We start from the raw sequence: 17,563 nt of genomic DNA on the forward strand, positions 1-17,563 counted from the left end.
GGCGGGTGAAATGGGGAATGGGAGGCGAAGCTGGCTCACGAGGGACGAACTGATTTCTTCAGGTGAAAAAGTGCGGGGGCGTTTTCGTAAAATTACCCGCCCGCCCAGTTTTTCGGGTCGGAGGGAGTAGAAAAATTACTCCTGTTTATTTACTAGCACAAATTTGTATTCTTACTGAAATCGGCGTGTTCTAGTACTACTGCTCCTACACGGCCAAGGGTGTTTCCGGAAACAAAAGAGAAGAAGATAACCCGACGTGCAAACCCCAAACCCCAGTAGTTCTCCTCCTCCCAACCCGAACCCAGATCCAAACCTAACCCCGGCGGCGGCTGCAGCGATGGCGGCGGCGACGGAAGTAGAGGCGGTGGACTTCGACTCCGACGACGATGACCTCATGGACGAGGATGGCGCCATCGAGCCCTCGCCGGCTCCCGCTCCCCGCCTCCGATCCACCATCGCAGGGGGCGGCGGCGCCGACGACGACGCGCCCCGTAAGACCAAGGGGCGCGGCTTCCGTGAGGACCCCAACTCCTCCTCCGCGCCCCGAGACTCGCGCTTAGCGGGCGTCGGCCGCTCTGGCTTCGACGCCCTCGCCTCCGATGGCGGCCCTGGCCCAGTCCGCTGTACGTCTCCATCTATCTCTCTCCCTCCCCTCCTCCCTTTTCTTGCTGGTAAGGAGATTTCAATGGTAGCGTAGTCAGGTAGGGCGGTGGGATCTGAACGCTCGTGTAGGAGGTCTACTGGCTCTGTATATTTTCTTCCTCGATGTGTTGCTTCTGCTGTTTGATGAGAAGATTTAGACGTCATGGGAGAGCAAAGATGCTGTCTTGATAGGTTTCTTCCGATGCCCATGGGCTGCTGCGCACGGCTAGGACATCTTTGTGTTCATTGGTGCGATATACGTAGTAGACTGCATTCTCTTGTGCTATGTAGATGTAAGGTGGAAATTTTGGGCGATTTTCTTGGATGGTTTCCTGGGATTAAAATTGCTGCTTACTCCTAGAGTTCCAAGATAGTTGCCTGTGATTTTTCTGTAGATGTCTGAACTGTGTTGGATGAAGAGTTTAGAAACTTCGAAACAAGTTAAATTATAATCGTGGGTCATAAATGTGGATCTTTTTGTATCTTCGACCGAGGATTGTTTTTGCTGCTTGAGTCTTAGGGTTACCAATAATTAGAATCTGTGGGTTAGCTTGTCTGGTGATATGCTCGTCATGCTTAATTTTTGTCTGGAAAAGGGTCTTTTAATATTGGTTGTGTGACTGCTGAGATTGTTATTGAAACTGCGGGTATTTAAAATCTTATGATGTGAGCAGGCTTAGTGTATACCTTCTGTTTTATTTTGACTATTTTTCTTAACTTGTTTAGTTCCTCTGATAAGTTGCTAGCGCCTTTGATTCTCATACATCTAACAACCCTCGAAGTTGTTATTTTCAAGTTTTATGGGGTTTTATTTTCAACCGTTATTATTTTTCCACTCATATTAGATCTTTTGTTGCTGCAAAATATTGAATCAATGGATGCTGTTTGTAAAAATAATGCAATAACAGTTACTACACAGATGTGTCTCTTTGCAAAAATTCCATAATATGAAGATAATGAATGTCACTAATTGGGTTCATGTATATTTTTCATTCTGTGCAGCAATTGAAGGGTGGATTGTACTGGTTACTGGAGTACACGAAGAAGCTCAGGAGGAGGACCTTCACAATATTTTCGGTGGTTTTGGGCAGGTCAAGAACCTGCATTTGAACTTGGATCGCCGGACTGGATTTGTGAAGGTATGCATTCTACTGTGTGTATGTGTTTAGTCCTTACATTTTGCAGATAGATATCAGCTTAATTTCGTTACCTAGTAACTATTCATGTGAAATTCCTCAACAAGGTTCATTTTTATTAGACCGCTGAAATCTTTATCCATAGAAAACAAAATAACTTGTGAAAAGCAGAGTTTTGCACTTTTTCTTATACGTGCTCATGTCTGTTTGGTTTTACTTCTCCTGTGCAGGGATATGCTCTGATTGAGTATGAGAACTTTGAGGAGGCCCAGCTTGCAATAAAAGAATCAGATGGAACTGATCTTCTTTCACAAATAATAAGTGTTGACTGGGCATTTAGTAATGGCCCTGTCAAACGCAGAAATACTCGGAAGAGGTATGTTCTATTTGTGTTTTCATATTTAGTTACTTTTCTGTCCAGAAGGAAGTCGTAGTAGACATGAGAGCTTATTCTTGAGAACATTTAGGCCTCCTTTGATTCACAAGGTAGGGAAAGTAAAGGAATAGGAAACGTGTAGGATTGGTTTGTCCTGTCCGGTGGAATCCTGTAGGCATAGGAACTCTCACAAATGGTTGCTTGATTGTCCCGAAGGAAAACCAGAAGTCATCAACACTGAATTGTCCTGTCCGGTGGAATCCTGTAGGCATAGGAACTCTCACAAATGGTTGCTTGATTGTCCCGAAGGAAAACCAGAAGTCGTCAACACTGAATAGTCTGTAGGACTTCTTCATGAGGTTAGACCGCTAGTTTTCCTGTGAAAATGCACTATGCAGTTCCTACGTGAATATTTCCTGCAGGATACACTCCCGTGAATCAAACACCAACCAAAGGAAAAATTCCACAGGAGCTAAATCCTCCAGAATTCCTATGAAGATCCTATGAATCAAAGGAGGCCTTAGGTTTTAGTGATAGAATTTGATACTTAGATATTCTGAACTAATTAGCTGGCATAGTGAACCATGAATTATCCATGCATGAGGCTTTTACTTGTTAAGCACTATGGCAGGAGCTGAATCTAGATTTTTGTGCAGGGACTCCTTAGATGAAATACCATATAACACGCACTTGAGACTACTAAGAGTAAATCATTATAAAGATCAGCATGATTAAAGAATTACGTTTGGAATGAAAAGTTTTAATCTAAGGTTTGCTGAACCTAGTTGGTACCTTGCTAGCAATTTGATAGATTTGGTTTCTGGTTGATTAATATGGCTACCAAGGGAATGTGTACTTGGCACCCAACTGAAAACCACTCCACATCAGATTTTGGCTTTATATTTACCTAACAAAGATACATACCTTCTGGACTTACGGTTGCTTACTACAATCTGAAGAGGGTTGTTCTGGCTGGTTTTTAAGTCCTCAAGTTGCACTCTACAGCCGATTTTAGCTAGTTATCTGATGAAGTTACCTACTTCTGGACTCTGGTTGCCCAATACAATCCTGACGAAATTTGTCCTTGGCTGGATTTAAGTCCTCAAAAGTTTCCTTTACATTTTCCCACTTTCAGTAATACATCCTTTTTTTATGAGACCTGCTGAGGTTCTTTGAATGAAGAATCTCCAGTAGCTAAATCGTTGGGAATTTGTTTTAGGCTATATAACATGGTTTTACGGATTCTGATCAATAAATTAGCTTAATACATATGATTTATTTCATCGTAGTTTATTTCTTAGTACAAATTAAATTTGTTTTTCCTAGTTTTACGTGATTTCCCAGTCATTGTTTCCTTTTTTCATAGTCTGGGGTTTGGGTCACTAACGAGCATTCATAGTTCAATGTACACAATTCTATCAACTGCATATAGAATATTTAATAGAGTTTGTACTGTGTTCAATTCAGGTCACCCAGGCCTAATCGCTCAAGGAGCCCACCGAGGAGAAGACACTGAGTGTTCCCTCACCATGAGTTGCGGTGCTTAGAAGTGACAAAGTGCGAGAATTGTGGGGATCCAGTTGTTCTATGTCTCCTCTTATCGTGGTTTGGTGATTGCCTTTGTCTTTTCGTTGCAGTTTCTGGTTCATGACTATACTAGTTGTATGGCATCTTTTAACTCTCCTTTCGGGATGGAGCTATTTTTACTGTTAAAGCTTGGCTTGCCATTTTCAGACGATTGTAACTGCTGTGCTGGATCTATATGTATTGCATTGGAATGTTTCGTTTTGCAATAACAATTGAATGAACTTGTCTTGCACAGTCTTCCAATGCTGAACCACAGTTTTTAGGGTGGTGGTCCACTTGTCAAATACTACAATCCGTTACTATGAATAAGGCGCACATGCATTTGAAAAGGTGAACTTTGGTGGAACAAATTGGACAACAATATCTCGTTGAACTTAACTGCTCTTTGTTATAATCATATTGATAAATATTTTGTAATGATATTGTAGGATATATTCTTATAATTAAGGTTTTCTCCATGACGCATTTAAGATAGGGAAACGCTCGCTTTCCTCCGGGGGATCAGGCGCTCGCGTCCTCCGGGCTTGCAGTGCGCCACGCGTATGGGCCCCACCGACCGCTTATCTCTTCCTTGACTTTATCCACCGACAGTTTCATCTTCTCCATCGTTCCCCTTTTCGCTTCGTTCCTCTTCCAAGCGTTCGATCCTCCGCCTCAGCACCCCACACCGTAGTCCACGTCCACCTCCGGGAGCTTGCCCCACCTCGCCGCTGAGATAGCCGTCTCCTACACCAGAGCTCACCTGCATCCCCGCAAGAGTTCGGCCGCCGCGCGGCTCGGCAAGGAGCTCGCCCACCTCGACGCCATGGGGACATGGTGGCGCGAGATGGTTCGGTCGGCGCGGGGGCGGTGACGGGGGAACATGTTGCTGCGGCGTTCTCCACCTCGACATCCACGTGCGCCTTCCTCGGGTACTCGCGGAAGCCGTCGCTGCCATGGGAACAGCTGCAGCTGCAGTGGCGGGCATTGCTGCCAGCGACAGACTCGGTTGCTCCCATGGGCGACGGGCGCTGCTACGTGGAGCCGGCAGTGCTGCTGCCGGCTGCCTCCGGAGTTGCTACCATAGGCGACGGGCGCTGCTACATGGAACTAGCAGTGTTGCTGCCAGCGGCAGACTCGGTTGCTCCCATGGGCGACGGGCGCTGCTACGTGGAGCCGGCGGCGCTGCTGCCGGCTGCCTCCGAAGCTGCTACCATGGGTGACAGGCGCTGCTACATGGAACTGGCGGCGTTGCTGCCAGCGGCCACCGGAGCTGCTATCATTGGCGACGGGCGCTGCTACATGGAACTGGTGGCGTTGCTGTCGGCGGCCACCGGAGTTGCTACCACCGTCGGCTCGCCTTGCTACTATGGGTGACGAGCGCTGCTACATGGAGCTGACGGCGTTGCTTCCGGCGGCCAGCGGAGTTGCTACCATCGGCGGCTGGCCTTGCTACTATGGGTGACAAGCGCTACTACATGGGAGCTGACGTCGTTGCTGCCGGCGACCACCAGAGTTGCTACCGTGGCACATCGATGCTGCTGCATCAGCAACGCCGCGTCGGTTTCTCCGGCGACGGCCGTGGCCAACGGGGGAGCAACGCCGGTGTGCACAAATGGGAGGAGGCACATCGTAGTGGACAGATGTGCAACGCAACGAAGGCTGCTGCACCGGCGACCCAACGGCGGCTTCTCCGGCAACTCCATGACAGGGTTCTCCGGCGAAGCAACCATGGGGCTCTCCGGAGACGCCACGACGGAGGATCATCGGCGGCGGTGTTGCCGCTGTGTGCGCTGCAAGAGTCATGTTAGGACGGAACTATCAGATCCTAATCATGGTTGTGTTATTTTTTTCTTCCTTCTTTTGCGGGTAAGGTTGACCGGGTTGAACGGTAGCGATGGTCAGATCCTACGGCTGGGGACCCGGGGGATCGGGCGATCTGATCCCCCGGGGGACGCTCAGTACTGCCCTTTAAGATATTGTAGGATGTTGTATTCATCTTCATTTTTATTGTAGTACTTTAGCAGGTGTGTGAAGCGATTCTTCCTCCCGTGACCATCGTGCACAAGAGTTAGTTGTTCAATTAAGTCAAAATAAATTAATATCAGAATATAACCCCATTAGAACATATAAGAGCTCGTAGATGTCTGAAGCTACCTTCTATGTTTTCTCTTTGCGGTGGAAACCACAAGCTGATGAACCTAGGTAAGAAGAAATACTACATCTAAAGATGCAGGTTCTGTGTACTGCTGAACACGCTGGCCAGCGGGGGTCTAATTTCCCAATGTCCAGGCTTGGCAAAAACATGATTTGCTGCTCTCTGTGCTCGACTGGCAGAATTTTGTTACTAGTAAAACGAGCTCTGAAGATGAATAGTTTTTCCATTCTCCACCACGGAATAACAGTCGCTCGCTCAAATAGCAGACACACCGCCGGGTCGTCGTGTTGGTGCTGCTCTACAGTCTACAGCAGGACGACGCGCCGCAGTGGCGTCAAGGTGGCCTCGCGTGCGTCCAGCGTGGGGCACTGCAGTCTGCAATACCGCGACCAGATAGTGCTGAATACACAAGACCTGGTTACAGATCTATATTCATTGAGATGAGTAAATGATAAAAAAAATAACCACAATTGTGACAGTCCTGTCACGAAACTACCAAATAAGTTCGTTTTGTCACATGACTGTCACTATTGGGACATGTTCGTGACAAAGAGCACTGATTTTGCTATTTAGACGTGTTAAACCGTTTTCTGACTATTTGACCCCACTTGTCAGGACTACGTGGCAGATAGAAACCTAACTGCTAGTTACATTTTGCAAATATAATCTTAGAATATATTTTGTGTCACTCCTAGGTCCAATTTCACACATAAAAAATAAAGAACGATAAATGAAGAAAATAGAAATCCTCAACTGCTGCCGCATGCACTCATGCCCACCGCGCGCATGCATGCCTAACCGCCGCGCGCATGCTCGCTGATGCTCGCCTGCTTCCCTGCGCGTCTCGCGCATGCCCGCCCCGCCCCCACCGCCGCGCGCCCCTCGTCGTTAGGGAGGAAGCCGAGGCCGACGAGATGGAGGAGCTCGTGCTCGGACCGTGGCCGGGAACGAGGAAGATGCTGGTTGGGAGTTGATTGCTTTTTTGAAAGGAAGTAGGGGGTCTTTTGTAAAATGAGCATAAACAAGTTATTGGTTTTTGCCACGTAGGATCTTCCAGCTGCCAGAAACTAGATTAAGACGCGCAAATTGGAAAATTAGTGCTCTTTGTCACAACCATGCCCAAAAAATAGTAGTTATGTAACAAAACGAACACATTTGGTAGTTTCGTGACACGACCATCACAATTGTGGTACTCCCTCTGATTCATATTAATTGACTTCAATATGGATGTATCTAGACACATTTTAGTTCTAGATACATTCATTTTAGAGTCAATTAATATGAACCGGAGGGAGTAGTTTTTTTTTCATTTACTCCATTGAGATGGAGCATAAGGTGGATGGGTGGCTGAGAGTACACGCATAAGTTGTGTGTGCTTGAGTCTTCATTGTGCACACGTAAGTTGCACACTGTGTGAGTGAGTGTCTCTGTCGTACACTCATAAGCTGGACAATGTTGCGTGTGCGAGAGTCTTCATTGTACACATAAGTTGGACAGTGTGTTGGGTCATAGAAACTGGAGAAGTGAGAAAAATCAAAAGTTGGTCAACTTGTTGCGCCCAAAAGATCGAGAAACACAAATGATCAGGAACTGCACAACTGTAACATCTTAACACTTGATACATATGATCCATTGATCAACAGCTGTTCATGCATCGGATGATCGTCACTTGACATTTACTGTTCATGCGTTGGACGATCATATAACCTTCGGTAGTAGTCCTTGCACCAACTTCATAACAAAATTCCAGGCGTCTTAGTTGATGCTTATCTGATGGAGTTCAGAAGTAACAACCAGCCAGACCACCAGAGCCCAGGAAATCAGAAAGGCTCATCCACTGCATTCTGCTCCGGTAATTCGTAAGGTTGCAACTTCTTCCGAACAACAGCCAATTGATGGATCATGCCCTAGACAGTCTCATCAGAAATGCTGTAACAAGAGTCTCCCTGACAATGTGCCAGATTTCTGCGAAGACAACAAACATTTCCTCGACGTTATCAAGATCCATTCCCGTAATGCAGCGTGAACCAGCTTATTTGTGCCGTACCGAAGCACCCATTGCAGACTTCCGGACTCGTAAGGAGTGCCGGCGGACATCGGTTTGATTTGAGGGCCTGTTCTCTTCTGCCATGGTAGTTTTGGTAGTGTCAGGAGGATGCAGCTGAACATGCTCTGACAGAGATATCCATCGCCTCCTCGAACTACGGGTACCTTGTTGGCTAGGATCTGATGATTTGTGCGTGGTTGGCCTCAGTTTTCTCTTAGACGTCATGATGGTGTCCCTCTGATTGCTTAGCTCAGATTCCCTGTCTGCGTCCAGTGAACGAATTTTGATTGGAGATCTCAGAGCATCCTCTTCATCTGCATCGCTCTCTTCTATATCTGCAATTAGAGAACCGCGAAGATGGTAAGTTTGCAGGGACTACATCCCCGTGAAGTCCTTTACTTCTTCACAAATGGTAGATAAAAAGCTACAAAGAAAACTAATACAGTTCATTGGATTTGATTCACTTAATATCCCAGCTTTGCTCAGGCAGCTAAGCAAAAAGAACTACTCGTACAATTCCAGTTTTCCGGATTTTTTGTGTGGCTAATGACATGGTTGATTGCTATTTTTTCAAGCGAAATATCTGGAGATCTCGCTTAGTGCGTAACAGAAACAGTAACTCTTTTGTTTTGATTTTTTGTGACTTGACTTGACTGAAAAGTTGTCCATGTGTTCCGTTCAATTTCCTCATGATACACTTGTCTTGGAGGAAAAGCCTAATGTTTTAGTGTAGATTATTTCTCTTTATTTTCTAATTGATGTGCTTGGGTCTCTAGAATTATTGAAAACCACCAAGCCATGATGAAATTTCATCTGGCCATCCTAATATGCATGGCAGCCATACAATATCAACAAAAGATCAGCAGTACCAGGTTTAGGATGGATCAGACAAGCAGCATACCAGCATTTCCCATTTGCCTGACATCATAAAAAATACACAATAAGATGTCTACAGAAATAGACAATAAATTTTGTTTACACAGTTCGGTTACAGGAATCCATTCAATTCAATAAATTAATCCAAAACTGGTCAAGAGTCACCTCAATGCCCTGTTACACACATTAATTAACCATGTGAATTTAGAAGCTAGACCCTTCACCATTTGAAACTTACCTGTGAACGAGGTACAGTCCAACCTTCAATAATCGACCAATCAAGCGCAGGTCTCAGATCCTTAAATTTAGCAGAATAGCTCCCACCTTCACCCAAGGGAGGTTCTAACAGGCTTACCTGTATAAGTGCAATATTATCTCCAGTAAAGTTGGTTATAATATTGAACAGAAAGCAAATAATCAGCATGGAAACAGTGGTTAAATGATAGGACAACTTGGGCCACTTAATATCTTTATCATGGTCCAGAGCTTGTATGTTCATGTGACGCTATCTTATCAGTGTGTCATCTGCATCATCAATATAGCTGATTGTGCATTACCAGCCTGTAACACTACTGGACCACCAGATATCAATCAAACTGAATGGAAGCATCCACGGCTTCCACAAAACATAACGGTCCAAGATACCAGTGAACAACAAAGTAACAGCTAATTTGGACTTACACAACAACTTATTAAATGTTTACCTGAACCACATCTTTAGTGAGCACCTTAATAATTTTCGCAGTCCAGTAACAATCTTCGTACAACCATTCTACCCAATCACCTACTTTCCAGGTATCACAAACAGTTACAATCAGCTCGCTCTTTGAAAAATGGTCAGGAACTTCACCCTCCCTACACCACTGAGGAAAGGAAGGACGTAACATGATTTGACAACTCGCACTTGATTTCCCATTCCCGCATTCTGGGTTGAGTTCCATTCGAAATACTTGAAGCCATTCCTTGGCTGCAAAGGAAGGGCATGAGGAGTAACAATATGATGTGTATAGAAAACAACCATTCATATTCTTCACACGATTCTAGTGCTACAAAAATTTTGATGTCTTGTGGTGGAAACACATTTGTACTTACACGCATGAGTGTGGGTGTTTCTGTCACTGTCCGTTATGCTTTGAGATTCAGATAAAAGGAAGAGAGAAAAGAATCTTTCCATCTACCAAGGCAAGAGGGAATCTCGAGGAATAAATTGACGGTCTAGAACACACCCACACCCATGTGTGTGTACAAAATCCACTCTCGTCTTGTGGTGTATACAAGGATAATGCCAAAGTTCGAGCAAAAATCATGTCTACAAAAATGGAAAAGAAGGTGCACAATATCCATGAGCGAAGTGGTTGAGAATGAATGTCTAAATTGATTTAGTGCATGTGGTTCATTCACATCTCTTCAAACGACTAAAGGTATTATTATGCGAAAGAAAAAAATGTGTAAAGAAAAAATATAGCTAGCATTAAGACATGCTCACCTTCTTCTGGATAGTCAATATACTCCAAGTAATACTCAAGGTGTCCGGATTCTGTGACACGTGTATCCTCTATCTGAAATAGAAATAATGTAATGTGTTAGTATAGCACAATACCTTACACTTTGGAATGAGTAGAAAGAGAGGTGATATGTTTGTAACCAAAAGTATGGACCTTGTTTTCCTCTTAGACTTATTTTGCCCCCCCCCCCCCCCCCCACACACACTAAGGATGTTGCCGTGTTGGTAGCAACTTATGTACCTCTTATGCTGCTCTAGCCCTTTACTTTTTCCCTCCCAACAAGGGTGATGGTGCCTTGTAAGTTCTGAATCAAGGCTGGGTCTATATAAACACGGCCTTGGCTCAGTTGTAATCTAACTCTCATCTAACCCGCTTGCACAGAAATTTCTATTCAGTGCATCAAGTAGTTCTCCGGAGTTCAGACCGTGATATCCTAAACCTTATATTCCCGCTCCAAAACCAATGTCGTTTGGACCTACTTGTTGTGAATTCCAGTACAATCACAAGTAGAGGGAAATAATCTGAGTGTGAAGCTGTCTAGAAGTGTATATTCACTATAATGAAGGAAATCAATTCTTTTAAATATTTAGATCCAATACATAAAAGAACATGTTCGCTTTAAGACCGTGTTGACGCAAAAAAAATGAAATGGTGAAAAATGTGCGTATTTCCTAATTAATTCAAAACATTAACATGCTAAAATAAATAAACTGACCCACCTTGGAGCGAAACCATGCACCATTGAAACCTTGAACAAGGGACCTTGCCTCTGCGAGATCTCCAGTTTTAAAAGGAAGAATCAGATCCATGCCCAGCCAATCTAAAGGCATATCAACACAAGAAACACAAGTTCGTTAGCACAACATTGGGTGTGTAGCCTACCATATGCACATGTAACAGTGTGTAATCTAAAACATTAATAAGAATGTTATAATGGAGCATTAACAGAACAACCATAGCCCCAGAAGATCATATGGGTTGCTGTGATAAGAAGTGGGTCTAAATATAAATAGACTAGTATAACATCCAAACGAATGAACCTCATTAAGAGAACCAAGATAACAGTAACAAAAGCACAACAAAAGAAAAAAAAGTCTAGTATGGGCAAAATGAAAATGTATTGTTGAGTGGGCAAACTGTCTTGAACTCTTGATCCAAAAATCAACTTTAAATACAATGATGGCACCCGGATTTTTTTGTGCAAGTTCCATTTTTACTAAATTGCAACTGCACACTTTTCATTAAGCTATGTTTTACTTTCCCACCTTGTTGCTGAGAAAGTGGAGATAAACTTTTCAGAATCAACCAATACTTAGAGCAACTCCAATAGCCAGTGGTAAAAATTGACATTTAGCGCGCGGGGTGGGGTGGGGGGCTGGCTCCAGCAGCGGCGGCAAAAAAAACGTGCATGCTAAAAAAATTCCCACGCGCGTGATATAGTGGCAGCGCACGTGGGATATTTAGCACGTCGCATCCAGCGCGTGCAATAAAAGCCACAGACACGTGCGCTCCTGAACGGCCAGACAGTTCCCGCCGCTTTGTCATGCTTGACGGGGACGTTCTATGTGGAGATCCGCACTGCCGGAAGCCGCATCATCCTCGGGACCTTCACCACGACGGAGGAGGCCGCGCGCGCCTACAACGCGGTGGCTCGGACGCCCACGTCGCGACATGAACTTCCGCGACTGCGAGTCACGCAAAGAAGCCAAGTTCCTGGCGGGGGAAGCGAACGTCATCACCGCCGAGCAGCGCCATCGTGAAGGCGGATGAACGCGCCATGGAAGCATGGCGCCAGGCTTTCCCGCAGGACATCGCAGACGATCATGACTTCTTCGCGCAAAAAAAGGCCAAGCGCAGGATGGAGAAGGAGGACATACGCTGGCGCAAGGCCTTCATCCAGCGCAGAGGGAAGGCCCCAGTTCTTGACCACTCTAATTTCTTGGAGGATAGCGTTATTTTAGTATTGCAATGTTTATTGCATTTAGTATTTTATTTACAATGTCGTATGTTTTATCACATTGTAATAAATATGTCTTTTAGTTTAGTTTTGCTATCTACGTTTGATCTTATTTTGAGAAATTTCATCACCGACTCATGTTTGTGGCGCACTATTTTTCGCTACTTTCCGCGCACTGCACTATACCGCCTCCAGTGGAGGACGCGCCGACGCTGCGTGCTAAATCCTATTGCAGCGAGCTGTAAACACGATTTACAACGCCGGGTTTTGGCGCGGCTGTGGAGTTGCTCTTAAGAAAATCCTAGCCCACTAAGACTTAGCAAAACCCTACAAAGAAATGGTATAGAAAATTAAGTACCAATAAAAATACAAAGAAGTTAGACAATAATGTATCGAGAACACATTTGGGCCTTTCTAATATGCAAGGTGAAAGATTCTAAAAACATAGGATTGCATGTCGAGCTCAATCAAATTCTACATGATTTCATATCCAACAAACTTTGGTTGATTCCATCACAAGAAAACCTAAGGATTTTCAAAAAGGTTTGAGTGTATGTTAGATTTTCTATGAAATCTAGTGCAAACAATCTCTTCAAAAAATCGATATGAGATTCAAACCTACAAATCAAACAATCACCATAGGAAAAATCATATGGATATGAATCTCCAAAAAAATCATATGAAAATCCTTTGAAAGTAGCCCTTAGTAACATGAAAAATCACAATTACCCCCCCCCCCCCCCAAAAAAAATAATGCACACCCCAAAGTAAAAAAAGTATAAAACAACAAAATAAAAAATAAAAAATAAAAAATGAGTTCATACCTATGTTAAATTAGATTATTATGTCTAAGGCAAGGACGATAGCTGTCGAATCTTATCGTATCTCATTCATTGATACAAAAATCTCAAGACATTGACGTTGAACAATTTAGTATATCGATTTTAGACATTTCAAAGCAGCTACCTACAAGGGTCTTGACTTTTGCGCGTGGTTCCGAGTGATCGTTGCATCGCTAGCCTCCTCACATCCTTTTCTTCCAACAACCACCTGCCCAACATAGCTAGGCCCATCCAAAAGGAGATCCAACCCACAAGTCTTTGCACAAACATCAAGCAAGCACAAGAAACAAACCAACATTTTCAATACATCTATGCTGAAAAAATAAAAATAAAATGATCTAGAGCATCCAATCTATGTATCAAAAAAAAAAACCGAGCGCAACATTTTTTGTGCGCATGTAACATCATTTGCACTAATTTTCTCAAAAGTTGTAAAAACTTGGGATGTGTACTATTTTGAACACATGCATGTCGCAAAACTAGCAACATATGCACCAAATCCAAGTTTGGTTGTAGCATAAAAGCGAAAATAGCATGTTACCCGTTCGATACATTTTCAACCCACTCATGTAGCAAAATCAAAGAAAGTGTGCAACAAATACAATTTTGGTTATATTAAATTAGCATGACACCATTTGCAACATTTTTAACACGTAGCAAAAATCATATGTCCTTGTAGCAAATCGTAGCACCGCATGCAACATCAAAAAATTCCAAAAAGTAGAATTATTGTAGCACTTTGTCTATACTTACACAACAAAAATGATGCATAGATGAAGCAATTCGCAATACCATATGTAACTTTGACAAAATTTCACAAAATTTCGATCTTTTCCAATGAACATGGAGTCACCGCCATGGCCAATTCAAGCTATCCACCCATGAACCCACCACACCGAAGCTCGATAGAAGCTAGATCTTCTGAAACCGCAACCAATCCATGCACATGTCTGTCTTCTCCGAATTCGATGGCATATGGGCATATCGTCGTCCATGGTTTACAAGGCGAGCGATCCATCTTCTAGTATGGCTAGGTGTGGGAAAATGGTCATCGTCCATGGCGTACCATCGAGCCTTCAGATAGTATGGCGTGGAATGTGGCGACATCATACGGGGGAGCAACTACCTAGCCAGCTAGATACTAGCTATAGCTAGCAATTTGCTCGCATGCATGCACGGTTGATTTCTCATGTGTGCACACGCCACACGAGCCTAGAGCATGCGTGACTAGGAATATGAAACGATGGAGAGATATACATGTTCAACGGGCGGATAGGCCAACAGCCAATTGGGGAGGTTGGCCGCGGAGGGATGTGCGCTGCTAGGAACAACTGAAGCCCAGCGTAACGTGCGATGCTAGGAACCGGCTGATGCTTTAGGCGGTTGTAAGATATACATTTTCTTTCAAAAACTAAGGAGACTTAAATTTAGTAAAACGATAAAAGGTGGTAAAATAAGAAATTTTTGGAAAAGTAAAGATTGACAAGTCTTAATATGATTAATCACAACTCCACCAAAAAAATTACATAAGTGTTAAAAAATAAAACAATAAAACAAAAAAGATGATTTATGAGTTGAATAAGATTTTTATGTGTAAGTCAATGGTGCTAACCATTGTTAGCACTTATTTTGGTCAGATAGCCAGCTAAGGCGAGGACCGGTAGACGCCTTAGGATTAGATAGATGTGTCTAGCTTTGGGCTGAATTTAAAGAGGAGCTAGAGGGGTGGACCGACTTAGATGTGGAGGAGCAAGGCACCACAATAAAAGGACGTACCCAGTGCTGAGAGCTCCCGCACTGTGCGGGGTCTGGGGAAGGTGTTAGTAGCAAGCCTTACCCTCACGAAGTGCAATGTGAGGAGACCGCGACTCGAACCTGGGACCTCTCGGTCACAGGCGGTGAGGCTCTACCGCTGCACCAGGCCCACCCTTCAGCAAGGCACCACAATCAAAGAAAATTTAGAAGCCGCACCAAGCAAGAACAAATATGGGCTGGCTTATGCCCAAAAGCCTATGAAGTAGCCAAGTCAAACATGAAGACAAGGCAAGACTAACTTCAACATGGAAGGATAAACACCATTTAGAGATGAGCTACACACACTTGGCCTGAGCACCTTTAGCTTGGTTGTGGATTTGAAAAAACGAAAGTAGGTTTTTGGGTTTAAAAAGCGCTAGCCAGATTGTCTTACATATCGCGCTTTCAGCCAACCTCTTGCGGCATGAGTAGCGGAGTACGTCCCCAGAGGCGCCACACATACATAAGGAGGTGTTCATGGGACGCTTTTCAGGTGCAACAATCATCAGATCTGATCAAATCTATTTTACTTCTACAAATCGAAGGAATCGATACATGAAGTTTAGATGTCAAACATCTGATAAACTTTAGATTTACTTAAGTCCGTAAAAAAGTCAACCGAAAAAATATTTAAAGTTTATCTAAATTTAGATGTACGAAGACTCAACTATTTCATATAAAAATACATCCAAATTTAGACAAATCTAAATCATCTTTTATAGAGAAGCAATAAAAAACGTTTGCAAAAAGTAAAAAAGAATGGGAAAGTCATACTAGAAATCATTATATAGAAAATCAGAAGTTGTAACAAATTAATCAACATAAAAATATTTGCTATAAAATCAAACCTCAGATCTACACGAATAAGAATAGTCACTTTTCTAATGACTGAGATTCGACCTTCTATTGTGGAAAATTTTCCCCATCCGTGCTGAAAGATTGACCAATAAAAAAACAAGAAAAAAGGTACACAAAGTGCTCAAAAAGCCAAGCAGGAAAGCGCACTTTCGATTTTGCAGAACTGAGCAAGATTGGAAAGGTTGACGCACCTGAGAAGAAGGTCTACAGCGAAGCCCGACCACCACCCGCTCCTAGATCTAGACGGCCGCCAGATTCATCCCCTAGTCTTCCTCTAGGGTGGCGGCAGAGCTGGGTCTACTGGAACGGAAATATGGCCGCCAGCGTCGCCTTTAACCCTCTTCTACAGCAGCGGCAGCCCTGGCGGTCCGATTTGTGTAGCCGCCGCCGGCTCGGGTGAATCTGCTCAGAGTTACTCCATAGTCCAGAAAAAAGTTGGTAGCGACTGCTTTATGTAATTAGCGTGCACCACATGATCCAAGGGTATTAGAAACAGATTCCGGCCTTCTTCGGACATGGGGTCTAGGCAGGCTGAAGGCCTCGCACAGGAAGGCCCATTCAGTAATCAATTGAAATCTATGTTTCTCATCCGGGCCGAGCGGGCCTCAACAAAAATAAAAATAACCAGGACCGAGGGACCCCTCACAAAATCCAGAAAAAAACAGGGGCCCAAGGCGAGGCAATCAACCATAGGCCAACTCACACGGGAAAATCTCTCTCTCTCTCTCTCTTCTCTACTATTTAAAAAATGAAGAATTTTCTTCTCTACTATCTATTTAAAAAGAAGATTTTCTATGTTTTATTTGATCGTTGGTTTCGTCTAATTTTTTTTTACCATTTTACCTTCCCACCAAATCACATAATAGGCACAAATGCCACAGTACCGATTTCTTTATAATGAGTGTTTCGTTTTCTGCCATCCGGTGCACTATTTTGTCGCGTTTCGTCCTTCATCGGGCATAGATCGCGCCCTAATGGGCCAAGCCCAACAAACCATCCGTCCATGACTCCATGTCGCCTCCGTCAACGCGCAGACCCTGCCCTCCTTGTCCTCTCCCTCCCCTGTACTTGATCCCGAACATAGGTCTGTTCCCCGACGCCACCTCCTCGAATCTCGCCAACACGCCCCGCGCCCTCCCGATGGAGACGGAGACGGCGATGCCTCGTCCACCGATGCTCGGGCTGGAGTTCCTCAACGGTACTGGAGGACGTTGTGGATCGAGATCTCCATAGGTTCACCTGGCCGCGTAGTCCTCCATGGAATTTGTGGACGTCGCGACGTCTCCTCCCACCGATTCCTCTTCCGTTGGTTCCACGGCCGGCACGCAGGCTTGGTGCAGCCCCACATCATCCGCGCTCGAATTCTCCATTCACGTGCCTCTCTTCAGTGCTTTGGCTCCCTCCGATCTTAGAGGTAGAGGGAGGGAGGCGTTACGTGGTTGCTACATCGTATCTCGACCTTCCTTGGGGGCGACGGGGTTTCTCCACGGCCTTCCGAGATGGCAAGACCACGCCTGCCACTACTTGTTCCATCCTCCTTGGATTCGGGATTAGAGCTGTTGCATAGGTTGCTGAAACTGGCCGTTCAACGGCACCTCGTCGCACACTGCCTATCCTCCTCAGACTATAATTGATTATGCTTTCTGATCTTCATTTTGACAGGTTGTATTCATTCTGGTTCCAATCAATTTCTACAGGCAAATCTTTGTGTCTTATGTGATACTACTGCATTGGTTTGGGAAATTCTTGAACTGACAATACCTGATGCAGCCATGTGAGTTCCCTTGTACTCTGAGACCACATCTC

The 17,563-nt window shown here is 44.4% G+C and overlaps 2 protein-coding genes across 3 annotated transcripts; one reads left to right on the top strand and one right to left on the bottom strand.

Annotated features, from left to right (window-relative positions):
* The first annotated feature begins 241 nt into the window (after positions 1-241).
* Positions 242-3,984, top strand: LOC127346944 (RNA-binding protein Y14A). Its single transcript, XM_051373185.2, has 4 exons — positions 242-623; positions 1,645-1,781; positions 2,009-2,154; positions 3,622-3,984. Exons 1-4 carry the CDS (start codon positions 338-340, stop codon positions 3,668-3,670), a joined length of 618 nt encoding a protein of 205 aa, XP_051229145.1. The 5' UTR covers positions 242-337; the 3' UTR covers positions 3,671-3,984.
* Positions 3,985-7,402: 3,418 nt separating this feature from the next.
* On the bottom strand, positions 7,403-16,202 carry LOC127346955 (uncharacterized). 2 transcript variants are annotated; one of them, XM_071826880.1, is made up of 8 exons: positions 15,949-16,202; positions 13,230-13,361; positions 11,026-11,126; positions 10,288-10,360; positions 9,506-9,768; positions 9,040-9,156; positions 8,795-8,843; positions 7,403-8,260 (listed from the first exon to the last, which is right to left on the bottom strand). In XM_071826880.1, the coding sequence occupies exons 3-8, from the start codon at positions 11,113-11,115 to the stop codon at positions 7,911-7,913; spliced, it is 942 nt and encodes a 313-aa protein (XP_071682981.1). In that variant the 5' UTR covers positions 11,116-11,126; positions 13,230-13,361; positions 15,949-16,202; the 3' UTR covers positions 7,403-7,910. The 2 variants fall into 2 exon arrangements, with proteins under 2 accessions (XP_071682981.1, XP_051229154.1); XM_051373194.2 differs by lacking the exon at positions 13,230-13,361.
* Between the last annotated feature and the right edge of the window lie 1,361 nt (positions 16,203-17,563).

This window comes from Lolium perenne, chromosome 1, assembly GCF_019359855.2.
Source record: "Lolium perenne isolate Kyuss_39 chromosome 1, Kyuss_2.0, whole genome shotgun sequence".
NCBI classification, from domain to species: Eukaryota; Viridiplantae; Streptophyta; class Magnoliopsida; order Poales; family Poaceae; genus Lolium; species Lolium perenne.

Excerpts from the sequence above, each read along its gene's own strand:
- LOC127346944 (XM_051373185.2), top strand. The coding sequence starts at position 338 with ATGGCGGCGGCGACGGAAGTAGAGGCGGTGGACTTCGACTCCGACGAC. Across the intron at positions 624-1,644 it reads CGGCCCTGGCCCAGTCCGCT|CAATTGAAGGGTGGATTGTA; the intron begins GTACGTCTCCAT and ends CATTCTGTGCAG. Across the intron at positions 1,782-2,008 it reads GCCGGACTGGATTTGTGAAG|GGATATGCTCTGATTGAGTA; the intron begins GTATGCATTCTA and ends TCTCCTGTGCAG.
- LOC127346955 (XM_051373194.2), bottom strand. The coding sequence starts at position 11,115 with ATGGATCTGATTCTTCCTTTTAAAACTGGAGATCTCGCAGAGGCAAGG. Across the intron at positions 8,844-9,039 it reads GGACTGTACCTCGTTCACAG|GCAAATGGGAAATGCTGGTA; the intron begins GTAAGTTTCAAA and ends TTATGATGTCAG. Across the intron at positions 8,261-8,794 it reads TCTGATCCATCCTAAACCTG|ATATAGAAGAGAGCGATGCA; the intron begins GTACTGCTGATC and ends CTCTAATTGCAG.